At 47.3% G+C, this 23,439-nt stretch overlaps 1 protein-coding gene across 2 annotated transcripts in view; it reads right to left on the bottom strand.

Annotated features, from left to right (window-relative positions):
* The window catches only part of SNX30 (sorting nexin family member 30), a 187,085-nt gene that overhangs the window by 49,528 nt on the left and 114,118 nt on the right, over positions 1–23,439 (bottom strand). For both annotated transcript variants that reach the window (XM_030193775.1, XM_030193774.1), the window contains 4 exons: positions 21,593–21,703; positions 15,937–16,095; positions 4,233–4,428; positions 2,618–2,817 (listed from right to left, as the gene is read on the bottom strand). In XM_030193775.1, the coding sequence (XP_030049635.1) occupies positions 2,618–2,817; positions 4,233–4,428; positions 15,937–16,095; positions 21,593–21,703 (666 nt within the window). The remainder of the gene's footprint in view (positions 1–2,617; positions 2,818–4,232; positions 4,429–15,936; positions 16,096–21,592; positions 21,704–23,439) is intronic.

The following is a 23,439-nucleotide window of genomic DNA, read 5'->3' as shown; positions in this document are numbered from 1 at the left end:
TCTTTGAGTGCATGAATAAACATGTTAATAAAGGTAAGCTGGTTGAGGTGGTGTATCTAGATTTTCAGAAAGCTTTTTTTCAAAGTCTCTCATCAGAGACCGCCTGAGAAAAGTAGAGCATCATGGGATAGGAGGCAATATTCTGTTGTGGATTAGGAATTGGTTATTGGTCAATAAACAGAGGGTAGGATTAAATGGCCATTTTTCTCAATGGAGGAGGGTGAATAGTGGAGTGCCAGAGGGATCTGTACTGGCACCAGTGCTATTTAACATTTATAAATGATATGGAAATCAGAACAAGTGAGGCGATTAAATATAAAGATGACACAAAACTATTCAAAGTTGTCAAAACACATGTAGACTGTAAAATATTTCAGGGATACCTTAGGAAATTGGAAGCCTGGGCATTCAAATGGCAGATGAAATATAATGTGGACAAAATGCAAAGTGAAGCACATTAGGAAGAATAATCCAAATCATAGTTACCTGATGCTAGGGTGCATCTAGGGAGTCACCACCCAAGAAAAAGATCTAGGTGTCATTGTAGATAATACTCTGAAATCTTCTGCTCAGTGTGCGGCGGCAGCCAAAAAAGCAAACAGGAAGCTAGGAATTATTAGGAAAGGGATAGTAAATAAGACCAAGAATACTATAATGCCTCTGTATCACTCCATAATGCAACCTCACATTGAGTATTGTGCTCAATTCTGGTCGCCGCATCTCAAAAAAGAAATAGCAGAATTAGAAAAGGTTCAAAGAAGAGCGACCAAAATGATAAAGGGGATGGAACTCCTCTCATATGAGATTAGGGCTCTTCAGCTTGGAAAAAGAGACGACTGAGGGGAAGTATGATTGAGGTCTACAAAATCCTGAGTGGTGTAGAATGAGTAGAAGTGAATTGATGTTTTACTCTTTCAAAAAGAAAGAAGGCAAGGGAACACTCAATGAAGTTATATGGAAATACTTTTAAAACAAATAGGAGGAAATATTTTTCATTCAACGAATAGTTAAGCTCTGGAACTCGCTTGCTGGAGGATGTGGTAATAGTGGTTAGAATACCTGGGTTTAAAAAAGGCTTGCACAAGTTCCTGAAAGAAAAGTTCATAGTCTGCTATTGAGATAGACATGGGGCTCTTCAGCTTAGAGAAAAGATGGCTGAGGGGAGATATAATAGAAGTCTATAAAATAATGAGTGGAGTGGAACAGGTAGACATGAATCGCTTGGAGTGGAATGAGTAGACGTGAATTGCTTGTTTACTCTTATCAAAAATACTAGGACTAAGGGGCAAGCAAAGAAGTTACAAAATAGTAAATTTAAAACAAATTGGAGAAAACATTTCTTTACTCGACGTGAAATTAAACTCTGGAATTCGTTGCCAGAGAATGTGGTAAAAGCAGTTAGCTTAGCGAGGTTTAAAAAAAGGTTTGGATAAGTTCCTAGAAGTCCATTAACCATTATTAAGATGGGGAAAATTCACTGCTTATATATAGGATAAGCAGCATAAAATGTATCGTACTGTTTTGGGATCTTGCCAGGTACTTGTAAACCTGGATTGGCCACTGTTGGAAACTGAAACAGAATGCTGGGGTTGATAGACATTCAGTCTGTCCCAGTATGGCAATGTTTATGTTCTTATGGGAAGTCACTGCTTGCCCTGGAATTAGTAGCATGGAACATTGCTACTATCTGGGTTTCTGCCAGGTACTTTTGACCTGGACTGGTCCACTGTTGGTAGCAGGATACTGGGCTAGATGGACCATTGACCTGACCCAGTATGGTCATTCTTATGTTTTATATGATTGATATAGATATATATATATATCAGGCCCGTAGCCAGACATCGGTGGGAGGGGGGTCCAGAGCCAAGGTGAGGGGGCACATTTTAGCCCCCCCCCCCCCCCCGGCGCCGCCAACACCCCCACCATCATTGCTGACACCCCCTGCCCCGCCACTGCCAACACTCTCAACCCACCCTCCCGCCGCCAACCCGCCGTCTGCTACCTTTGCTGGCGGGGGTCCCCAACCCCTGCCAGCCGAAGTCTTTTTTCTTTGTTTTGTTTCTGAGTCTGACATCCTACTCACAGAAACAGAACGAAGCCTTGCAATCTGCAGGGCTTCGTTCTGTTTCTGTGAGTCTGACGTCCTGCACGCTGTACGTGCAGGACATCAACTCAGAAACAAAACGAAGAAAGAAGACTTCGGCTGGCGGGGGTTGGGGTCCCCCACCAGCAAAGGTAGCAGACGGCGACAGCGGGTTGGCGGCGGGAGGGGGGGGGGGGTTGAGCGGGTTGGCGGCGGGAGGGGGGGGGGTTGAGTGGGTCGTCGGCAGGGGGTCCAGGGCCAAATCAATGGGGGCCCAGGCCCCCGTGGCCCCATAATAGCTACGCCCCTGATATATATTTTTTTTCACCTCTTATTTTAACTTGCCTGGCTTCTTGAGTCACCTAAACTGAAGTGCTTTTTAGATTTAAGTAAATTGAGTGTGGTGAAAAATGTATAGAAATGTAGCATTTTGCAATTCAGAAACCACAATATGTCAGTTCTGCAGTATACAGTGGTGTGGCCTGTAATGAAGCTAACGTGCAATGACTTCCAGACCTCAGAGAGTCCTTTTACCTTCATAGATTCAGTGTAGAGAATGTATTCTCTGAGCACGGGCAGAAAATCTTCTGTCATATCCTCTGTCAGTTCTTCAAGAGCTGTGCTACAGTTCCCAATGCAGGCGGACACTCCTTCTAGTGGCTCCGTCAACTCCACCTCTAATCCTGCCCAGGTGGAGTAAACAGGGCCATATTCCCTTAGCTCTGCCAAGTATTCTGCAGCAAAGGAGATAAATATTAGCGCTGAATCTAGAAGAGACACTGAACAAGGAAATTTAAGAGTAGATAATGCTAACACATCTAGCTGTTGACATGCAGATGTCACAGGTTTCATGCTGCTTTTCAGGGTCCCAGCACTCCCATTTATATCCCTGCCTCTGTTGTACTTCTGAAGGTAAGAAACATTGTTTGTCTTACACCGATCCCATTCCATGTTAGCTATTTCATTTTGGTTAACATGCAACACTGTTTTGCAGTCACAACAGAACAAGCCGTTACACAGCAGGTGGCAGCGCTTATTGGTCTGCATGCATTCAAGTAATAAACTCGTCAATACACAAGTGGTCCAATTTGACTTTTTCTACATTTAAATATGATTTATACAATTGTGGGAAGATGCACAAGTTTATTTAAAGGAAAGTAGCAAACAGCCTCCAATCATGCACCGACTTCACATTTGCCAAACTAGTCAGAAAAGGGCCACACAGGATATTTCAAATATCATTGAAAGGGCCAGTTGGAGGGTCCCATTTGAGAGTCTGTTGAGTTGAAGTATCACCCTCGGGTTTACCAAGCTTGTTGCTATGCTATACTACTATCATCTACTTGGCTCGATGGAAATTAGAATCTCCACCAGCCTTTCCGCTTTTGACATCATTGTGCTTAAGGAAACAATAACAACCACCACAACGTGGTGTGGAGGTTTGGCCTAGTGGTTAGGGTGGTGGACCTTGGTCCTGGGGAACTGAGTTCAATTCCCACTTCAGGCACAGGCAGCTCCTTGTGACTCTGGGCAAGTCACTTAACCCTCCATTGCTCCATGTAAGCTGCGCATTGAGCCTGCCATGAGTGGGAAAGCGCAGGGTACAAAAAAACAAACAAACAAACAAAAAAACGTGTCATCCACAGGAAAAGTATGGTGGGCCAGAAAAATCTGTTTCACAGGTCATAGTTTGGGGACCCCCTGATGTACAGCGTGCTCCAACATAGAGCAAAAGCAACCACACAGCAGCTCCAAAGGCTATACTGATGGAGAGTAAATGTTTTAATACAGGTAAAATCTGTATATGTGAACTGCTCACTCAAGAGATAGAGACAGCAATGTGGCTATCATGGTGGCAGAAGTGAAGGAGTAGCCTAATGGTTAGCACAGTGGGCTGAGAACCTGAGGAACTGGATTCAGTTCCCACTGTGGCTGCTTGTGATCCTGGGCAAACCACTTAAACCTCTGTTGAACCAGATACAAAAAATTAGATTGTGAGCGCTCTAAGGATAGAGAAAGTACCTGCATATAATAAATGTAAACCGCTTTGGTTATACCACAGCAAGGCGGTATATCAAATCCATGATCTTTGACACCATCAGGAGCACATGCTGTAAACACATTACTGGAATTTATCAAGTGCTCTTACCTACTTCCTCCTTGACAATGCGTTGTGCAATCCTATCAATTGTACCAAGTTTCAAGGCGAAGGTATCTAGGTAATCTCCCATGGCAGCAAACTCCAGTGGTCGACTTCTCAGCTTGTAGCCCCCTGTGACGTACTTTACAGACTCGCCCATTTTGGAAAGTAGTGTAGGCCCTTGTTTTTTGTAGGTATTTAGATCCTATTGGAAGGAAAGGCACAGTATATTTGAACATCTACCAGGTCTTATTCATCATTCTTGCTGATTTCCCTTACCATAAAAAGGTATTTTTTTTCCTAAATCTGAGGGAAATATTGAAGATGAAAACACAAGGGGCTTGGAGGGATAACCCTACATATATCCTGCTGTAAAATGTGCTCAACATTAACAGTTACTCCAAATATGCATTTGGAAGCACTCAAAGTTCTCCATTCTCAAGTGCTCACCTGTCAGTCTGCCAAAGTTTTCTGAAAGAAACTAGTTAAGAGTCCTAGATTATTTACTGAAGGATTTATGAATTTTTTATTTTTCAACCCAACTGACCTTATGCTAACTTACAGCTGAATGGCTCCTTTGCTATGTTTTATAGGCCCCTGGGTTTATATTTTGCAACAGAGGTCCCAAATGGTGTGCTATGGCACAGTAGTGTGTTGATAAATTTTCAGCACTAGAAGAAAGCAGGGTACACCAAGGTTGCTGCATCTCATACAAAAATGTATCTCCTTTGCTTCCTCCTGCGACTTTCTCTGCCAGTTTCTCTCTTTTCTGATCCATGCAACTGGTAGGTTTTGCACCATTTCACTAGCTAAGAAGAACTGCTTGTATGAGTCTTACTGCAAGCCTAAAGCAATCCTGAGGAACAGGTGATGACTGCCTTAAAGAGGAGAAAATATGATTATTAGAGAGAGGAAAGATACCAGCAATGGGGATTGGGGGGGGGGGGGGGGAAGACATGACTATTTCAGGAAAGAAGACGGATAAGAAATGATTACATCAGAAAGAGCGGGGTGAGAAAAAAATGATTGTACCAGGGGATTAGGGGGAGATGATAGAAAACTATATGCCATGCTGAAGTGAATGCAGCGGTGGGTGTGCTGTGATATGAAAACGCTTGGGAACCAACTATTTTGAACTCTTCCTTATAGGGAACAATTCCCACCTCTCAGCACTTATATAACCAGAGGCCTTTATTAGTAGCTAGAATTACCACACAGAATAGAATTAAAGACTGAATAAGGGGCTGCTATGAAATACCCAAATCCCTCTTTCCTCCAAAATGAATGGTTCTAATACCTTTCAGGACAGTGTCTCCAAATGGGTTTGCTCTGTGCATACAGTAGAGCAGCAGAAAGACAAACAAACAAAGCTGGCCAAGAAGCAATTCAGCTTTTTTTTTCCCCAAACAAATAACATTAATTTATTTCAGTGGATGGAAGCCAGGAGAGGTTTTAAACATTCACTAACATACCTTAATTCTTTGAAAAAGGTCCAAAATGTCTAAGTAGTCCCCAGCCACACACCACAATAGGAGAACATTACACATATCCTGGCAAACAGCTTTCCAAGAACAGAGTAATGCTGGTCTCAGAAGTACATTAGAAACAGCCAAGCTATCGACAAAGTACACTATCAGGCTCATTTTCGAAAGAGAAGGATGCCCATCTTTCGACACAAATCTGAAGATGAGCATCCTTCTCACAGGGTCGCCCAAATCGGCCTAATCAAAAGCTGATTTTGGGCGTCCCCAACTGCTCTCTGTCGCAGGGACGACCAAAGTTCACGAGGGCGTGTCGGAGATGTAGTGACGGCAGGACTTGGGCATGCCTAACACATGGGCGTCCTCGACCCATAATAGAAAAAAAAAGGGCGTCCCTGACAAGCACTTGGACAACTCTACCTGGTCCTGTTTTTCTCACGACCAAGCCACAAAAAGGTGCCCGAACTGACCAGATGACCACCGGAAAGAATAGGGGATCACCTCCCCTTACTCCCCCAGTGGTCACTAACCCCCTCCCACCCTCAAAAAACATCTTTAAAAATCTTTTGTGCCAGCCTCTATGACAGCCTCAAATGTCATACTCAGGTCCATCACAGCAGTATGCAGGTCCCTGGAGCAGTTTTAGTGGTTACAGTGCACTTCAGGCAGGCAGACCCAGGCCCATTCCCCCCTCTATAGAGGAAAAGATAGCTAATACGGTAAAATTGGGGGACAAGACCTTTTTCAGATATGTAGTGACAAGAGGAAGTGCCATAATAGCATTGTGAGGCTCAAAGCTGAGGGAGAGAAATAAGTGTAAGATGATAAGGAAAAAGCTGAACTGCTTAACGATTATTTTAGCTCTGTGTTCACGAATGAAAGACCGAGGGTAGGGCTGCAGAAAACAAAGGCTAAAGGAAATGGATGTATGGTAGACCAAGACCAGCTTACGGAGGACTGAGTTCATGAGGAGCTTGCCAAACAAAGTAGAGGGAGCTGCTATATAGCGAATGCTACATACCTGTAGAAGGTATTCTCCGAGGACAGCAGGCTGATTGTTCTCACTGATGGTGACGTCCACGGCAGCCCCCTCCAATCTGAAACTTCACTAGCAAAGGCCTTTGCTAGTCCTTGCGTGCCCATGCGCACCGCGCATGCGCGGCCGTCTTCCCGCCCGAACCGGCTCGTGTTCGTCAGTCCCATATGTAGCAAGACAAAGCAAGGGAAGACACAACTCCAAAGGGGAGGCGGGCGGGTTTGTGAGAACAATCAGCCTGCTGTCCTCGGAGAATACCTTCTACAGGTATGTAGCATACGCTTTCTCCGAGGACAAGCAGGCTGCTTGTTCTCACTGATGGGGTATCCCTAGCCCCCAGGCTCACTCAAAACAACAACCATGGTCAATTGGGCCTTGCAACGGCGAGGACATAACTGAGATTGACCTAAAAAATTTACCAACTAACTGAGAGTGCAGCCTGGAACAGAACAAATATGGGCTTAGGGGGGGTGGAGTTGGATTCTAAACCCCGAACAGATTCTGAAGCACTGACTGCCCGAACCGACTGTCGCGTCGGGTATCCTGCTGCAGGCAGTAATGAGATGTGAATGTGTGGACAGATGACCACGTCGCAGCTTTGCAAATCTCTTCAATAGTGGCTGACTTCAAGTGGGCTACCGACGCTGCCATGGCTCTAACATTATGAGCCGTGACATGACCCTCAAGAGCCAGCCCAGCCTGGGCATAAGTGAAGGAAATGCAATCTGCTAGCCAATTGGATATGGTGCGTTTTCCCACAGCCACTCCCCTCCTGTTGGGATCAAAAGAAACAAACAATTGGGCGGACTGTCTGTTGGGCTGTGTCCGCTCCAGATAGAAGGCCAATGCTCTCTTGCAGTCCAATGTGTGCAGCTGACGTTCAGCAGGGCAGGAATGAGGACGGGGAAAGAATGTTGGCAAGACAATTGACTGGTTCAGATGGAACTCCGACACAACCTTTGGCAAGAACTTAGGGTGAGTGCGGAGGACTACTCTGTTATGATGAAATTTGGCGTAAGGGGCCTGGGCTACCAGGGCCTGAAGCTCACTGACTCTACGAGCTGAAGTAACTGCCACCAAGAAAATGACCTTCCAGGTCAAGTACTTCAGATGGCAGGAATTCAGTGGCTCAAAAGGAGGTTTCATCAGCTGGGTGAGAACGACATTGAGATCCCATGACACTGTAGGAGGCTTGACAGGGGGCTTTGACAAAAGCAAACCTCTCATGAAGCGAACAACTAAAGGCTGTCCCGAGATCGGCTTACCTTCCACACGGTAATGGTATGCACTGATTGCACTAAGGTGAACCCTTACAGAGTTGGTCTTGAGACCAGACTCAGACAAGTGCAGAAGGTATTCAAGAAGGGTCTGTGTAGGACAAGAGCGAGGATCTAGGGCCTTGCTGTCACACCAGACAGCAAACCTCCTCCACAGAAAGAAGTAACTCCTCTTAGTGGAATCTTTCCTGGAAGCAAGCAAGATGCGGGAGACATCCTCTGACAGACCCAAAGAGGCAAAGTCTACGCTCTCAACATCCAGGCCGTGAGAGCCAGGGACCGGAGGTTGGGATGCAGAAGCGCCCCTTCGTCCTGTGTGATGAGGGTCGGAAAACACTCCAATCTCCACGGTTCTTCGGAGGACAACTCCAGAAGAAGAGGGAACCAGATCTGACGTGGCCAAAAAGGAGCAATCAGAATCATGGTGCCTCGGTCTTGCTTGAGTTTCAACAAAGTCTTCCCCACCAGAGGTATGGGAGGATAAGCATACAGCAGACTCTCCCCCCAGTCCAGGAGGAAGGCATCCGATGCCAGTCTGCCGTGGGCCTGAAGCCTGGAACAGAACTGAGGGACTTTGTGGCTGGCTCGAGATGCGAAGAGATCTACCAAGGGGGTGCCCCACACCTGGAAGATCTGTCGCACTACACGGGAATTGAGCGACCACTCGTGAGGTTGCATAATCCTGCTCAACCTGTCGGCCAGACTGTTGTTTACGCCTGCCAGATATGTGGCTTGGAGCACCATGCCGTGACGGCGAGCCCAGAGCCACATGCTGACGGCTTCCTGACACAGGGGGCGAGATCCGGTGCCCCCCTGCTTGTTGACGTAATACATGGCAACCTGGTTGTCTGTCTGAATTTGGATAATTTGGTGGGACAGCCGATCTCTGAAAGCCTTCAGAGCGTTCCAGATCGCTCGTAACTCCAGAAGATTGATCTGCAGATTGCGTTCCTGGAGGGACCAGCTTCCTTGGGTGTGAAGCCCATCGACATGAGCTCCCCACCCCAGGAGAGACGCATCCGTGGTCAGCACTTTTTGTGGCTGAGGAATTTGGAAAGGGCGTCCCAGAGTCAAATTGGACCAAATCATCCACCAATACAGGGATTTGAGAAAACTCGTGGACAGGTGGATCATGTCCTCTAGATCCCCAGCAGCCTGAAACCACTGGGAAGCTAGGGTCCATTGAGTAGATCGCATGTGAAAGCGGGCCATGGGAGTCACATGAACTGTGGAGGCCATGTGGCCCAACAATCTCAACATCTGCCGAGCTGTGATCTGCTGGGACGCTCGCACCCGCGAGACGAGGGACAACAAGTTGTTGGCTCTCGTCTCTGGGAGATAGGCGCGAGCCGTCCGAGAATCCAGCAGGGCTCCTATGAATTCGAGTTTCTGCACTGGGAGAAGATGGGACTTTGGATAATTTATCACAAACCCCAGTAGCTCCAGGAGGCGAATAGTCATCTGCATGGACTGCAGGGCTCCTGCCTCGGATGTGTTCTTCACCAGCCAATCGTCGAGATATGGGAACACGTGTACCCCCAGTCTGCGAAGTGCTGCTGCTACTACAGCCAAGCACTTCATGAACACTCTGGGAGCAGAGGCGAGCCCAAAGGGTAGCACACAGTACTGGAAGTGACGTGTGCCAAGCTGAAATCGCAGATACTGTCTGTGAACTGGCAGTATCGGGATGTGCGTATAGGCATCCTTCAAGTCCAGAGAGCATAGCCAATCGTTTTGCTGAATCATGGGTAGAAGGGTGCCCAGGGAAAGCATCCTGAACTTTTCTTTGACCAGATATTTGTTCAGGGCCCTTAGGTCTAGGATGGGACGCATCCCCCCTGTTTTCTTTTCCACAAGGAAGTACCTGGAATAGAATCCCAGCCCTTCTTACCCGGATGGCACGGGCTCGACCGCATTGGCGCTGAGAAGGGCGGAGATTTCCTCTGCAAGTACCTGCTTGTGCTGGAAGCTGTAGGATTGAGCTCCCGGTGGACAATTTGGAGATTTTGAAGCCAAATTGAGGGTGTATCCTTGCCGGACTATTTGGAGAACCCACTGATCAGAGGTTATGAGAGGCCACCTTTGGTGAAAAGCTTTTAACCTCCCCCCGACTGGTAGGTCGCCCGGCACTGATACTTGGATGTCGGCTATGCTCTGCTGGAGCCAGTCAAAAGCTCGTCCCTTGCTTTTGCTGGGGAGCCGATGGGCCTTGCTGAGGCGCACGCTGCTGACGAGAGCGAGCGCGCTGGGGCTTAGCATGGGCCGCAGGCTGTCGAGAAGGAGGATTGTACCTACGCTTGCCAGAAGAGTAGGGAACAGTCTTCCTTCCCCCCGAAAAATCTTCTACCTGTAGAGGTAGATGCCGAAGGCTGCCGGCGGGAGAACTTGTCGAATGTGGTGTCCCGCTGGTGGAGCTGCTCTACCTGTTCGACTTTCTCTCCAAAAATATTATCCGCACGGCAAGGCGAGTCCGCAATCCGCTGCTGGATTCTATTCTCCAGGTCGGAGGCACGCAGCCATGAGAGTCTGCGCATCACCACACCTTGAGCAGCGGCCCTGGACGCAACATCAAAGGTGTCATACACCCCTCTGGCCAGGAATTTTCTGCACGCCTTCAGCTGCCTGACCACCTCCTGAAAAGGCTTGGCTTGCTCAGGGGGGAGCGCATCCACCAAGCCCGCCAACTGCCGCACATTGATCCGCATGTGTATGCTCGTGTAGAGCTGGTAGGACTGAATTTTCGCCACGAGCATAGAAGAATGGTAGGCCTTCCTCCCAAAGGAGTCTAAGGTTCTAGAGTCCTTGCCTGGGGGCGCCGAAGCATGCTCCCTAGAACTCTTAGCCTTCTTTAGGGCCAAATCCACAACTCCAGAGTCATGAGGCAACTGTGTGCGCATCAGCTCTGGGTCCCCATGGATCCGGTACTGGGACTCAATCTTCTTGGGAATGTGGGGATTAGTTAGAGGCTTGGTCCAGTTCGCCAACAATGTCTTTTTTAGGACATGGTGCATGGGTACAGTGGACGCTTCCTTAGGTGGAGAAGGATAGTCCAGGAGCTCAAACATTTCAGCCCTGAGCTCGTCCTCCACAACCACCGGGAAGGGGATGGCCGTAGACATCTCCCGGACAAAGGAAGCGAAAGACAGACTCTCGGGGGGAGAAAGCTGTCTCTCAGGAGAGGGAGTGGGATCGGAAGGAAGACCCTCAGACTCCTCGTCAGAGAAATATCTGATGTCTTCTTCCTCTTCCCACGAGGCCTCACCCTCGGTGTCAGACACAAGTTCACGGACCTGTGTCTGCAACCGTGCCCGACTCGACTCTGTGGAGCCACGTCCACGATGGGGGCGTCGAGAGGTAGACTCCCTCGCCCGCATCGGCGAAGCTCCCTCCGCCGATGTAGTCGGGGAGCCCTCCTGGGAGGCGACGGCAGCCGGTACCGCACGCGGCACCAACGCCGGAGACCTCACCCCAGGCGATGGACCAGCCGGCGCCACACTTGACGGTACCGGTGGCGCAAGCACCGCCGGTACCGGAAGGGTAGGGCGCAACAGCTCTCCCAGAATCTCTGGGAGAACGGCCCGGAGGCTCTCGTTCAGAGCGGCTGCAGAGAAAGGCATGGAGGTCGATGCAGGCGTCGACGTCAGAACCTGTTCCGGGCGTGGAGGCTGTTCTGGGCTGTCCAGAGTGGAGCGCATCGACACCTCCTGAACAGAGGGTGAGTGGTCCTCTCGGTGCCGATGCCTACTGGGTGCCGACTCCCTCGGCGACCCAGAGCTCTCGGTGCCGACACGGGAAGGAGACCGATGACGATGCTTCTTCGACTTCTTGGAACGAAGCATGTCACCGGAACTTCCCGGCACCGACGAAGAGGACGTGGAATCCAGCCGTCGCTTCCTCGGGGCCGAGGCCGAAGGAGGTCGGTCTCGGGGGGGCTGTACCGCAGGAGCCCTCAGGGTAGGGAGAGACCCACCTGAAGGCTCACCGCCACCAGCAGGGGAATGGACAGCCCTCACCTGCACTCCAGACGAAGCACCACCGTCCGACGACATCAGCAGACGAGGTCCCGGTACCACCGACGTCGACGCAGCTGTCCGATGTCTCAGCGCCGATGCAGAGGGCCGATGCCTCGATGCACTGGCGGCCGAGGATGAAGGTCTGGACGCTGAAGACGTCGATGCACTCGATACCCCCGGTGCCGATGCCGACGAAGAGCCCGAGAACAAAACGTTCCACTGGGCCAATCTCGCTACCTGAGTCCGCTTTTGCAAAAGGGAACACAGACTACAGGCCTGCGGGCGGTGCCCAGCCCCCAAGCACTGAAGACACGACGCGTGCCTGTCAGTGAGCGAGATGACCCGGGCGCACTTCTTGAAGCCGCTGGGAGACTTCGATGTCATGGGCGGAAAAATCACGCCGGCGAGATCAAAAGTCGAAATGGCGAAAAAGGCACCACAAAAACAAGGGGAAGAAAACTTCGACCCGAGGCCTAAAAGCGGCCTACCCCGACGACGAAAGAAAACTTACCAGGGCGAAAAAGCTGGAAATATCGGGGGAAAAGAGACCAAAGAGTCCCTTTCCACACACAGAATGGTTGTTTTTTTTTTTTTTTTGTAACACGAAGAGAACGCGCGAGGTCGACTTTGCGGGGCACGACACGGCGAAAACACGACCGTACCGAGCGCAGACAAAAGAAGACTGACGAACACGAGCTGGTTCGGGCGGGAAGACGGCCGCGCATGCGCGGTGCGCATGGGCGCGCGAGGACCAGCAAAGGCCTTTGCTAGTGAAGTTTCCGATTGGAGGGGGCTGCCGTGGACGTCACCATCAGTGAGAACAAGCAGCCTGCTTGTCCTCGGAGAAACAATTATTAAATAATAAAATTTGTTTATGTTTTTCATGTAAGTGTACATAATTTGTTTAATGTTTGACCTTTATGTTGGCTACGGTTACTATGCTTTGTAGTCAATAAAAATTGTTAACATCTCAAATTATTCATGGCATCCAACCATCCATATCCTTTTTTCCCTTGAACCTTACTTTAAACCATGTGGCACAATAATAGTTCACACTCTTCACAATGAGGGTGCACTCTTTTCTGACAGTGTGTGCATATGTGATGGTTAACGCATGTGCCCTCTTTGCACATAGCACATACTGTTTAATAAGAGTACATATCTGTAACATTTGTTCCAGAGGGGGAACCCCCCCCCCCCCCCCCAAGAAAAATATAACATGAAAATTTTCTGGTTGCCCATCCCTACTGGCTTCTTACCTGACTGCTGCATGGATTACTTGCTGGTAGGAAATGCCTGAATTAGAGCTGTAGTCCCATTAAAATTTTCAATCGTGATTAATCGAGCGACTAAAAATTTAAGTCTCACGATTAATCGCACAATTAAAGTCGGGCTATAGCCAGCTGTTCATAGGGGGGAGCACATTTCTTCTCCTTCCTTCCCCCCTCACATTGGATATCATGCCTTTGCTGGTGGGGATGCCAAAGCCAGTTGAAGAAATCCACTGCCTAAGTGCCCCCCCCTTCTTCCTCGTGAGGAAGTTAGCGGGGTGCTTCCATCTGCCGATGCTGGTGCTCCCCAAGCATGCTCAGTTCATGCACAAATTGAGCATGCTTGAGAAGTAAAAGCATTGGTGGCTGGAGGCACCCCGCTGACTTCCAAGTTCCTGAGGCAGTACAAGGAGGAAGGGGATGACTCAAAGTGAATTTCATCAGTTGGCAAGGCTTCAGCTACCCCACCAGTCACTGAACAGGTACTGTAGCTTTGGGGGGGGGGGGGGGGGGGAAGAGAGAGCCTTCACCCATTCTCTCCCTCCCGTGCCTTAACCCATTATCTGTGTCCCCCTGTGCCCCCACCCATTCTCTCCTCTCTCTTCCTGTGCCCCCACCCATTCTCTCTCTGTGCCCCCCCCCGTACCTTCACCCATTCTCTCTCTATGCACCCCCGTGCCTTCACCCATTTTCTCTCTCTCTGCCCCCCTGTACCTCACCCATTCTCTTTTTCCCTGTGCCTTCACCCATTCTCTTTCTCCCTGTGCCCCCATGCCTTCACCCATTCTCTTTCTCCCTGTGCACCCCTGCCTTCACCCATTCTCTCTCCTTCTCTCCGTGCCTTCACCAACTTTCTCTCTGTGCTGACGTGCCTTCACCCACTCTCTCTCCATGCCTTTTACCCACTCTCACCCCCTCCCTGTGCCTTTTACCCACTCTCACCCCTCCCTGTGCCTTCACCCATTCTCTCTCCCTGTGCCCTCGCCCATTCTCTCTCATGTGCCCTCGCCCATTCTCTCTCTCTCCTTGTGCCCCGTGCCTTCACCCATTCTTTCTCCTTGTGCCCCCCTGTGCCGTCACCCATTCTCTCTCCCTGTACCTTCACCCGTACTCTCTCTCTCTCCCTGTACCTTCACCCATTCCTGTGTGCCCCCCTGTGCCTTCACCCATTCTCCCTCTCTCTGTGCCCCCCTGTGGCTTCACCCATTCTCTCTCTTTCTCCCTATGCCCCTGTGCCTTCCCCCATTCTCTCTCTCTCCCACCGCCCCCCATGCCTTCACCTTTCTCTCTCCCTCTATGTGCCCCCCCCATGCTTTCACCCATTCTCTATCTAAAATATGCCCCTCCCCCCCGCGTTTTCCCTCGGTTCCCCCTCCCTCCAATATTCTCTTTTGCCCTCCCACCATCTCTCCCAAACAATGACGAAGGTGGTGGCGGCTCTCTCCTTCCGGTTTACCTCATCAGTTGTCTTGCAGTAAATCTTCACCCTGTAATGGCTGTCGGCGTAAAATTCTGCCTCGGCCTGCACCGGACTTTCCTACTGACTCGGCACCCCTTTCTAAAAATAGGAAGTTGTGCCAGAAGGGGGCGGAACAGGTCAGAAGGAAAAGCCTGTTGAAGGCTGAAGCAGCATTTCAATATGCTGCCGGCCGCAGTAGGGCGAAGATTTACTGCAAGACAACTAATGAGGTAAACTGGGAAGGGACGAGAGAGCCACCGGAAGTCCCTGAGGTGAGCAAGAGATGCCTGTCTGGGTGGGTGGGTGGCTAATCATGAAATGTGATTCATTTTTTAATTACAGCGTTAATCGCAATTAGCATACAGTCCTATTTGTCCAGTTAGTTCTATTCTTCCAGGCTTTCTGATCTGTTTTCTTCTATGACAGGTAAGCCAAAGGCACCCAAAACTGTCCTTGTAACTCCACAGTCTCATTTTCAAGCTATCTACAAGCAATATGCCCAATATATGGTTGCATACATGAGAGACCCAGTACATGCAAATTTCTCATGTATGTTCATATTGAATAGCAAGAAAACCTGACTGGCTGTGTGATACAGAAGAACAGAGTTTGGAATACTGAGTCCAGCACTGTAATTGATCATATGTGGTGGTGCAGGGGCATTTCAAGGCAATTTGCCACCTGAGGAGATGATGAGATGGTCCCCCTGGGTCCCCCACCCCCATCTCTCCCTTCACACTGTCTCTCTCTCCCCCAACTCCCTCCCCCCAGTCACGGTCTGGCATCTCACCCCTTCCCCGAGTATACCTTTTTATTCAAAAGGCAGTGGCAGCAATTCCCATAAGCTGCCCTGCTACCGGCATTGGCTTCTTCCCTCTACTGCAGCCCGTCTCTCTGACATAACTTCCTGTTTCTTCAGAGACAGGGCAGGGCTACAGGACAGAGAAGAAGCCAGTGTTGGTGGCAGGGCAGTGTATAGGAATTGCTGCTGCAGCCTCCGCCACATTTTGGAAAATGAAAAAAAAAAAAGTTAGACTCTGGGAAAGGGGGAAGAAGCCAGATCATGGCAAATGTGGGGGGTGGAAAAAGGAGCAAAATACCACACCATGAAAAGTGCCGCTGAGGCCCCCGCCTCAGTTGGCCTAATGGTAGGGCCACCACTGGGCTTGTGCTTACCTTGGCTGTGAGAAATACGCTGAAGTGCTCATTGAAAGAGAGCACAGGGTGATCTGCAATCCTTTTCAGGAACTTATCTAAAGCTTTTCTTCTGGTCTCAACAAACTCTTCAGAGAAACGGTCAACAACACCCTTAACCACAAATTTTTCAGGCAGAGGCTACAAACAAAAAAAAAAGGAGGGGTTCTGTCAAGAACAACATAACCTTGCAAGAAATATATTAAGTAGCAAAAAAAAAAAAAAAAGGACTTCTATAGAACTCTCAGCACAGTTAACTGTGCACAGGAATTGCAGTGTGGGACCATACAAGTAGTGATCGTATTAGACTATTCATGCAATAAAGCAGTAAACTTCTGAATGATAAGCATGAGTAAGTTTTACAATTTTCTAGCCACATATGCTTATTTCATCATTAACTCTCCTACTCCAAAAAAAAAAAACAAACAAAAAAAAAAACCCCTATAGAACCATTTTTCAGCACACCCAATATGAATATCAAAGCTGCCACAGTGTCTTCTTGTTCATGGTACAGGACACTTAACACAATAATCCACTGTGATCGATATACTGGTAAGGGAGCACAGCACTTTGGTAAGAGGGTGGGAACCAAAGGTTCTTCAAAAACTCAATAGAAAAATGAACTGGATTATGGAAGTCTCTTTCCAAACCACTTATGTAGATTAACTGATCCAGCTTATAATGACCATAACTAAGCGCTGCCATTCTGTAACACACTGAAGATCCATCAAGTATCCTCCAGGTCACAAGTACCTGGCAACACCCCAAAAGAGTAAAACAGATTTTATGCTGCTTATTCTAGAAATAAGCAGCGCATTTTCCCAAGTTCATCTTAATAATGGCTTATGGAATTTTCTTTTTGGAAATTATTCAAACCTTTTTTAAATCCCGCTAAGCTAACTGCTTTTACCACATTCTCTGACAATGAATTCCAGAGTTTAATTACACATTGAGTGAAGAAATATTTTCTCCAATTTGTTTTAAATTTACTAATTAGTACTTCATTGCATGCCCCCTAGTCCTAGTATTCTTGGAAAGAGTAAACAATATACCAGGATTATTGATAAATAACGCTAAATATACCAGGATTATTGATAAATAACGCTACAACCCAAGGATATCACAGTTGGATGGAGAGAGAAGGCAGCACACTGCTATGCAAAGCAGTGGCGTAGCTAGGGTAGTTAACACCCGGGGCCGGTCATTTTTTAACACCCCCCACCCCCGAAATCCAGTACTAGGCATACCGAGAATACAAAACACTCAGGACCTATAGAGCAATTCTACCATACCATAAGCAGTAATTTGTACGAGTCACGCAAAGAAAAGGAAAGCATCTTAAACACTACAGTGAGCACTAGAACATCAATTCACCTACTGTAAAAAATTAGTACAGATCGTCGATCCTGCACAGTCAATGCCAACCGAAAGCCATGACTTTTTCACAAATACAGATACACCCTAATCCACTATAGAATAATTAATCATAAACTTTCTATTTAGACAAAAATTAAACTGAACCCCTGATGCCAGACTCTGCATACAATGCAACACCACAGAAACAGAAAATGGTCCTCTAGTACTGTGCAAAATATAAAGACAGCAGATGTAAATTTGATAAAACTAACAAATACCAATCACCACTTTACAAATTAACAAATAGAAATAAAACAAATAATATTTTATTGGACTAATACATTTAGCTTTCAGAGGCCAAAACATACTTCCTCAGGTCAATTCAGTATAGTACTGTTACAGTGTCCTATCCTGACCTGAGGAAGGGGGTTTGTTCTCCGAAAGTAAAATGTATTAAAATTAGTCCAATAAAAAGATTACCTTATTTACATGTTCTATTATAAACATTTATTAACACAGCTACAATACTACTTTATCCTAAAGCAAAAAAATAAAAATATATATTTACAGTTCGTTGTCTCTGGTTTCTGCTTTCCTCATCTTTTCACTGTCTTCCTTCTATCCAGCATCTGTCTTCGCTCTCTCTCTGCCATCCAGTGTCTGCCCTCTCTCTCTCTGCCCCTTCCATCCAGTGTCTGCCCCTTCCATGCACCATCTGCCCCAGTCTGCCATCTCTCTCTCCCCCTTCCATCAACATCTGCCCTCTATCTCTGCCCCTTCCATCCACCATTTGCCCCAGTCTGCCCTCTTTCTCTCTCCCCTTCCACCCACCATCTGCCCTTTCTCTCTGCCCCTTCAATCCGTCTGCCCTCCCTCTACCATCCATCCAGGGTCTGCCCTCCCTCACGCTCCCCCCTTCTATCCCCTCTCTCTCTCTGCCCCCTCTTTTCAGCCCCCAGTTCCAGCCCCCTTATTCCACCTGCCCCTAGTTCCAGCCCCAGCCCACATCTCCCACCTGCCCCCCTTTTCAGCCCCACTATCCCACCAGTCCCCAGCCCTTTTCTCCCATCAGTCCCGAGCTTCAGCCCCCAGCCACTTCTCTGTCCTCTTTTCAGCCCCTAGTTTCAACCCCAGCCCTTTTCTCTCACCAGTCCCGAGCTTCAGCCCCAGCCAGTTCTCCCTGTCCCCTTTAAAGCCCCTAGTCCCCACAGCTTCAGCCCCCTTCATCCACCATATGCCTTGCATCCCCCCTTTTCAGCCCCAGACCCATTCTTCCACCTGCCCCAGGAATGGACCCATTTTCCCTTCTGCCCCCTTGTCAGACTCCAGTTCCAGCTTCAGACCCCTTCTCCCATCTGAGCACTCCCCTCCCCCCTCTGAGCACCCCACCCTCCCCAATCCCCTTCTCCCCTCTCTGAGCACCCATCTGAGCTCCCCCACCCTCCCTAATCCCCTTTAAGCACCCCTCTGAGCTCCCCCACCCTCCCCAATCCCCTTCTCCCCTCCTTGATGCTCTCCCACCCTCCCTAATCCCCTTTAAGCACCCCTCTGAGCTCCCCCACCCCTCCCCAATCCCCTTCTCCCCTGCTTGATGCTCTCCCACCCTCCCTAATCCCCTTTAAGCACCCCTCTGAGCTCCCCCACGCCTCCCCAATCCCCTTCTCCCCTCTCTGAGCTCCCCACCCTCCCTAATCCCCTTTAAGTACCCCTCTGAGCTCCCCCATCCTTCCCCAATGCCCTTCTCCCCTCTCTGAGCTCCCCCACCCTCCCTAATTCCCTTTAATCACCCCTCTGAGCTCCCCCAACCTTCCCCAATCCCCTTCTCCCCTCTGAGTCCCCCCCCCCCGACCCGACAGCTGAGATCCGTTCTCCTGCTGCTCCTACCCTGTCCTGCCTTTAAAAAAAATTTTTCGAAGCACCGGAGAGCGGCAGGCAGCGCGCCTCGCGTCTGCCCTGCTAGTAAAGATCTCAACGTTGTTATCCTTCCCAAACTGAGTCCCGCCCACCCTCGCGGTAATAGGAAGTTGCCTCAGAGGAGGGGGGGGGGGGACTCAATGTGGTAAGGGCGACGTCAGCGAGATCTTCTTTACTAGCAGGGCAGACGCGAGGCGCGCTGCCTGTCACTCTCCGGCGCTTCGAAAAAAAATTTTTTAAAGGCGGAGCAGCGGGAGCAGAGCACCCCCCCCCCCCCACCCGATAACACCCGGGGCGGACCGCCCCCACCGCCTCGCCCTTGCTAAGCCACTGATGCCAAGTTAAGCAGTGTTAAGGCTGAAGGACCCTGAATTTTTAAGTTACACAGTGCTTCCAACTTTTAGGAAGTTGCTCTACTAAGTTGACACAGAACTCCCACAAACTCAACAGCAGAAACATTCATTCTTTCATCTTCATTTTTGCAGACATGTATTTGTTGGTGGAGGAAAAAAATTGTTTGAATCTTCTGCGTTAGTAAATAAATTATTCTCATGCCCTGCCCATTCACATGGCAAAAAGTTAAGTTTCATACCACAGGTCACTTCAACTTCAAAATCATCTACCAAATCACCACATCAGAGAAGATGGATCAAGTCCACAGAACCCATCAATTCACTTTGCTGTAGCTACCTGAGATTTACACTCTGCTGCAAATCCATTAAGTTTGATTTTTTATATTAACTCTCACAACACCACACTGATTTGGGAGATAAGTTGAAAACCAGAATTGGCCTATTCCTTCTTTCAACCCCCTCCCTTCCTTCCTTCCCACCTCTACCACTGGTAAGCCATGTGGCAAAAACAAAACAAAACACGATGCTAGGAATTATTAGAAGGATACAAAATAACACCAAAAATATTATGATGCCTCTGTATTACTCCATGGTACGACCTCACCTTGAGTATTGTACTCAATTCTGGTCACTGCATCTCAGAAAAAAAGATATAGAGGAATTAGAAAAGGTTCAAAAAAAGAGTGACCAAAATGATAGAGGGGATGGAACTGCTCCCATATGAGGAAAAGCTAAAGAGGTTAGGGCTCTTCAGTATGAAAAAGAGACGGCTGAGGAAGGATATAATTGAGGTCTACAGTGGAGGCAGTGCATGCAAATATCTCTCATGAATATTTATTGTGGATATCTCAAAATCCTGATTGGCTGGGGTGCCTCCAGGACCAGGTTTGGGAACCATTGCCATAGTCTGTTATTTAGACATGGGGGAAGCCACTACTTGCCCTGGCATTGGAAGTATAGAATGGTGCTACTAACTGAGTTTCTGCCAGATACTTGTGACCTGGATTGGCCGCTGCTGGAAGCAGGATACTGAGCTAGATAGACCGTTGGTCTGACCCAATATGGCTGTTCTTATATTATACAGAAAAGCTTCACCCCAAGAGACAGACCCCCCCCCCCTCAAAAAAAACCCAAAAAAACACCAACTGTTATCCTACAATCCACACTGTCCCCCTATGTTCTCACCTTTTAAATCTATTCTATATATAGTTTATATTCCGCTATTTCTCTACTGGATTCATCGCAGATTACAAGAACATCTCTAACAGATGTAATTACAAGATAACACATCAAAATACAATAGACGAAATTAAACTAAATCTACATCTGAAAATAAAAGAGTCAACTGTTTTCTAAATAAAAAATAAAAAGAGATAGATCTAATCTGATATGGAATTTCATTCCAAACATTTACGGCCTAGATACTGGAACGAATTACTCAAATAACTTTTTAACCTAACTCCTTTTAAATTTGGAAACAGTAAGATATTAGAACGTTTAAAGCGAATGTCTCACCCCATAGACAACATAATTAAATAATTAGACAAAAACTGAATTTTGATTCATTAAGAGTTTTAAAAACCATGAAAGCTAATTTAAATTTGATACATGAATGGATTAGCAGCCAGTGCAACTTTTTAAAAAGAGGAGACACTCTTTCAAATGTATTAACTCTAAAAATCAGCCTAGCAGCCATATTCTGAAGGAGCTGTAATCTTTGTAAAAGATTCAATGTGATCCCCCATATAGGGAGTTACAGTAATCTAAATATGGTAAGGGAATAACCTCAGCTGCATAAGGAAAACTGACTTTAAAGATTTTTCTTTCTTGGTCAAACATGAAAAAGAATTCTTAAAAAGAAAAATATAGCAAGCCTCACTTGTGGGTAGTGAAAGGCATTTTTAACAGCTTCTCTTTGGAGATGTGGTTGGAAGAACCACCAATCTAAAAGTAGTTTACAGTGGACATGACAAACAATAGGTAATTATGAACTATCACTGTGGCTTACTACCTACAGGAATCAGATGGGTCGGTTGCGAGTCTTCAAGTTTAATTCTCAACCAGTCAAAGTCTTGGTACCTTCTGCGCACACAGTACTCTGGCAAGTCAAACTCTGCCCTGGTGGTCTACAACAGAGGAGGCAAAAGAAGAGAAAGTTTAAAATGTAACAGTTCTTATGGTGCCCAGAATTTCTCACTGATTCAAACACCTTTCCTGTGTGAGAAACTTCTTCAAATAGTTACAATGATTAATCACATTTCCAAGTAACTTGTCCTTTGATTTTTCAACAATTTAACAATGTCTTTATTCATTTATTTCTTTTATAAACCATAAATTCAAATTAAGAAGTCGCAAGAAAAGAATATACACTTTAGTCAAGACAAAAAAAAGCAGAGGAGAGAAGGCAGCGGCGGCAGCTCTCCGGAGGATGTTATAAGAACACTAGGAGGAAAACATTTAAATTTGCATATATATATATATATATATTTATATATGCAAATTTATTACTTTAACTGTTTGTATTATAAAGAGAGGTATCAAAAGTGAATAATATATATATATAAAAGGAACACAGGGACCAATGTATATCCGTTAGTCCAGCAAGTGGGAAGAGGACGCCAGGGGCAGCAACTCATGCCTCAGGCGCACGCAAGGGCAGTTATTTGTCTAACTGCTAAATTTTGCCAATTAGCATCAACTAAGGCCAATTATAACCAATGAATTAACTCCAACATCCAATTATTTAATTAAGTTACTGGACTTTCTATAACTTGTGCACTAGTTGGAAATTTGAGTGCACAAGTTTATAGAATTGGGGGGGGGGAGGGGCCTGTGAATGACAGCCCTGTTTCATTTTATACATGCTCCTGGAGTGACCTAATCTAATTAGCTGCCTTACTGTGCCATTACTGAAGCAGATTGGCACCAGGAGGCAGACCATGAGACATAGCAACAATATTGCAGGCCCTTCAGCTTGGAACAGGTATAGTTGAGGGGGACTATTCTTATGTTCTTAAGCAGCATCAGGCTGAAATGATAAAATTTCTTATTTGGAACAAGCAAATGACAGTAAGTAAGCATTACTCATCTGCATCCATTCATCTTATCTTATAGAGAATTATTTTCATATTTATATTCAATCATTTTTATTAACAACATTACATCACTGATACAGCATAAGTTCAGGAAAAACAGTACAATCCTTGAAAGCAATGTTGGATTAAAACAGATACAACACTGTATAAACCTCCCCCCACCCCACTTCCCCAACCTCCAACCCCCTCCCCAATTCCCCAAAGAACAAGCCCTCCCCTACCCATCCCTCCCTCCTCGTGAATTATTTTCATATTTAGACTTGTTTCACTCTAAGAATTACAAAAGTCCAAATCCACCTCCTTAACATAGTAACAAAGTAGATGATGACAGATAAAGACCTGCACGGTCTATCCAGTCTGCCCAACAAGATAAACTCATACTTCATCCTGATCTGTCCCTGCCACTTCCAGGGCACAGACCATAGAAGTCTTCCCAGCACTGGCCTTGTTCTCCAAGCACTGAAGTTGTCATCGAAGCCCCACTCCAGCCCATCCAAATCTGTCCAGTCACAATCGGCACAGACCGTAGAAGTCTGCCCAGCACTGGCTTTGTTCTCAATTACTGGTGTTGCCATCTAATCACTGCTAAGCTTGTTTGGTTCCATGCTTTCTATACAGGATTCCTTTGTGTTTATCCTACAAAACCTTTTTTGAATTCCGTTACTGTTTTCATTTCCACCACTTCCCATGGGGAAGGCATTCCAGGTACCTACCACCTTCTCCTTGAAAAAGGAGAACATTATTCCTGAGTCGCCCCTCTTGCAAAC

This window comes from Microcaecilia unicolor, chromosome 2, assembly GCF_901765095.1.
Source record: "Microcaecilia unicolor chromosome 2, aMicUni1.1, whole genome shotgun sequence".
Taxonomy (NCBI): domain Eukaryota; kingdom Metazoa; phylum Chordata; class Amphibia; order Gymnophiona; family Siphonopidae; genus Microcaecilia; species Microcaecilia unicolor.
This window is presented reverse-complemented; position numbering and strand designations above follow the sequence as displayed.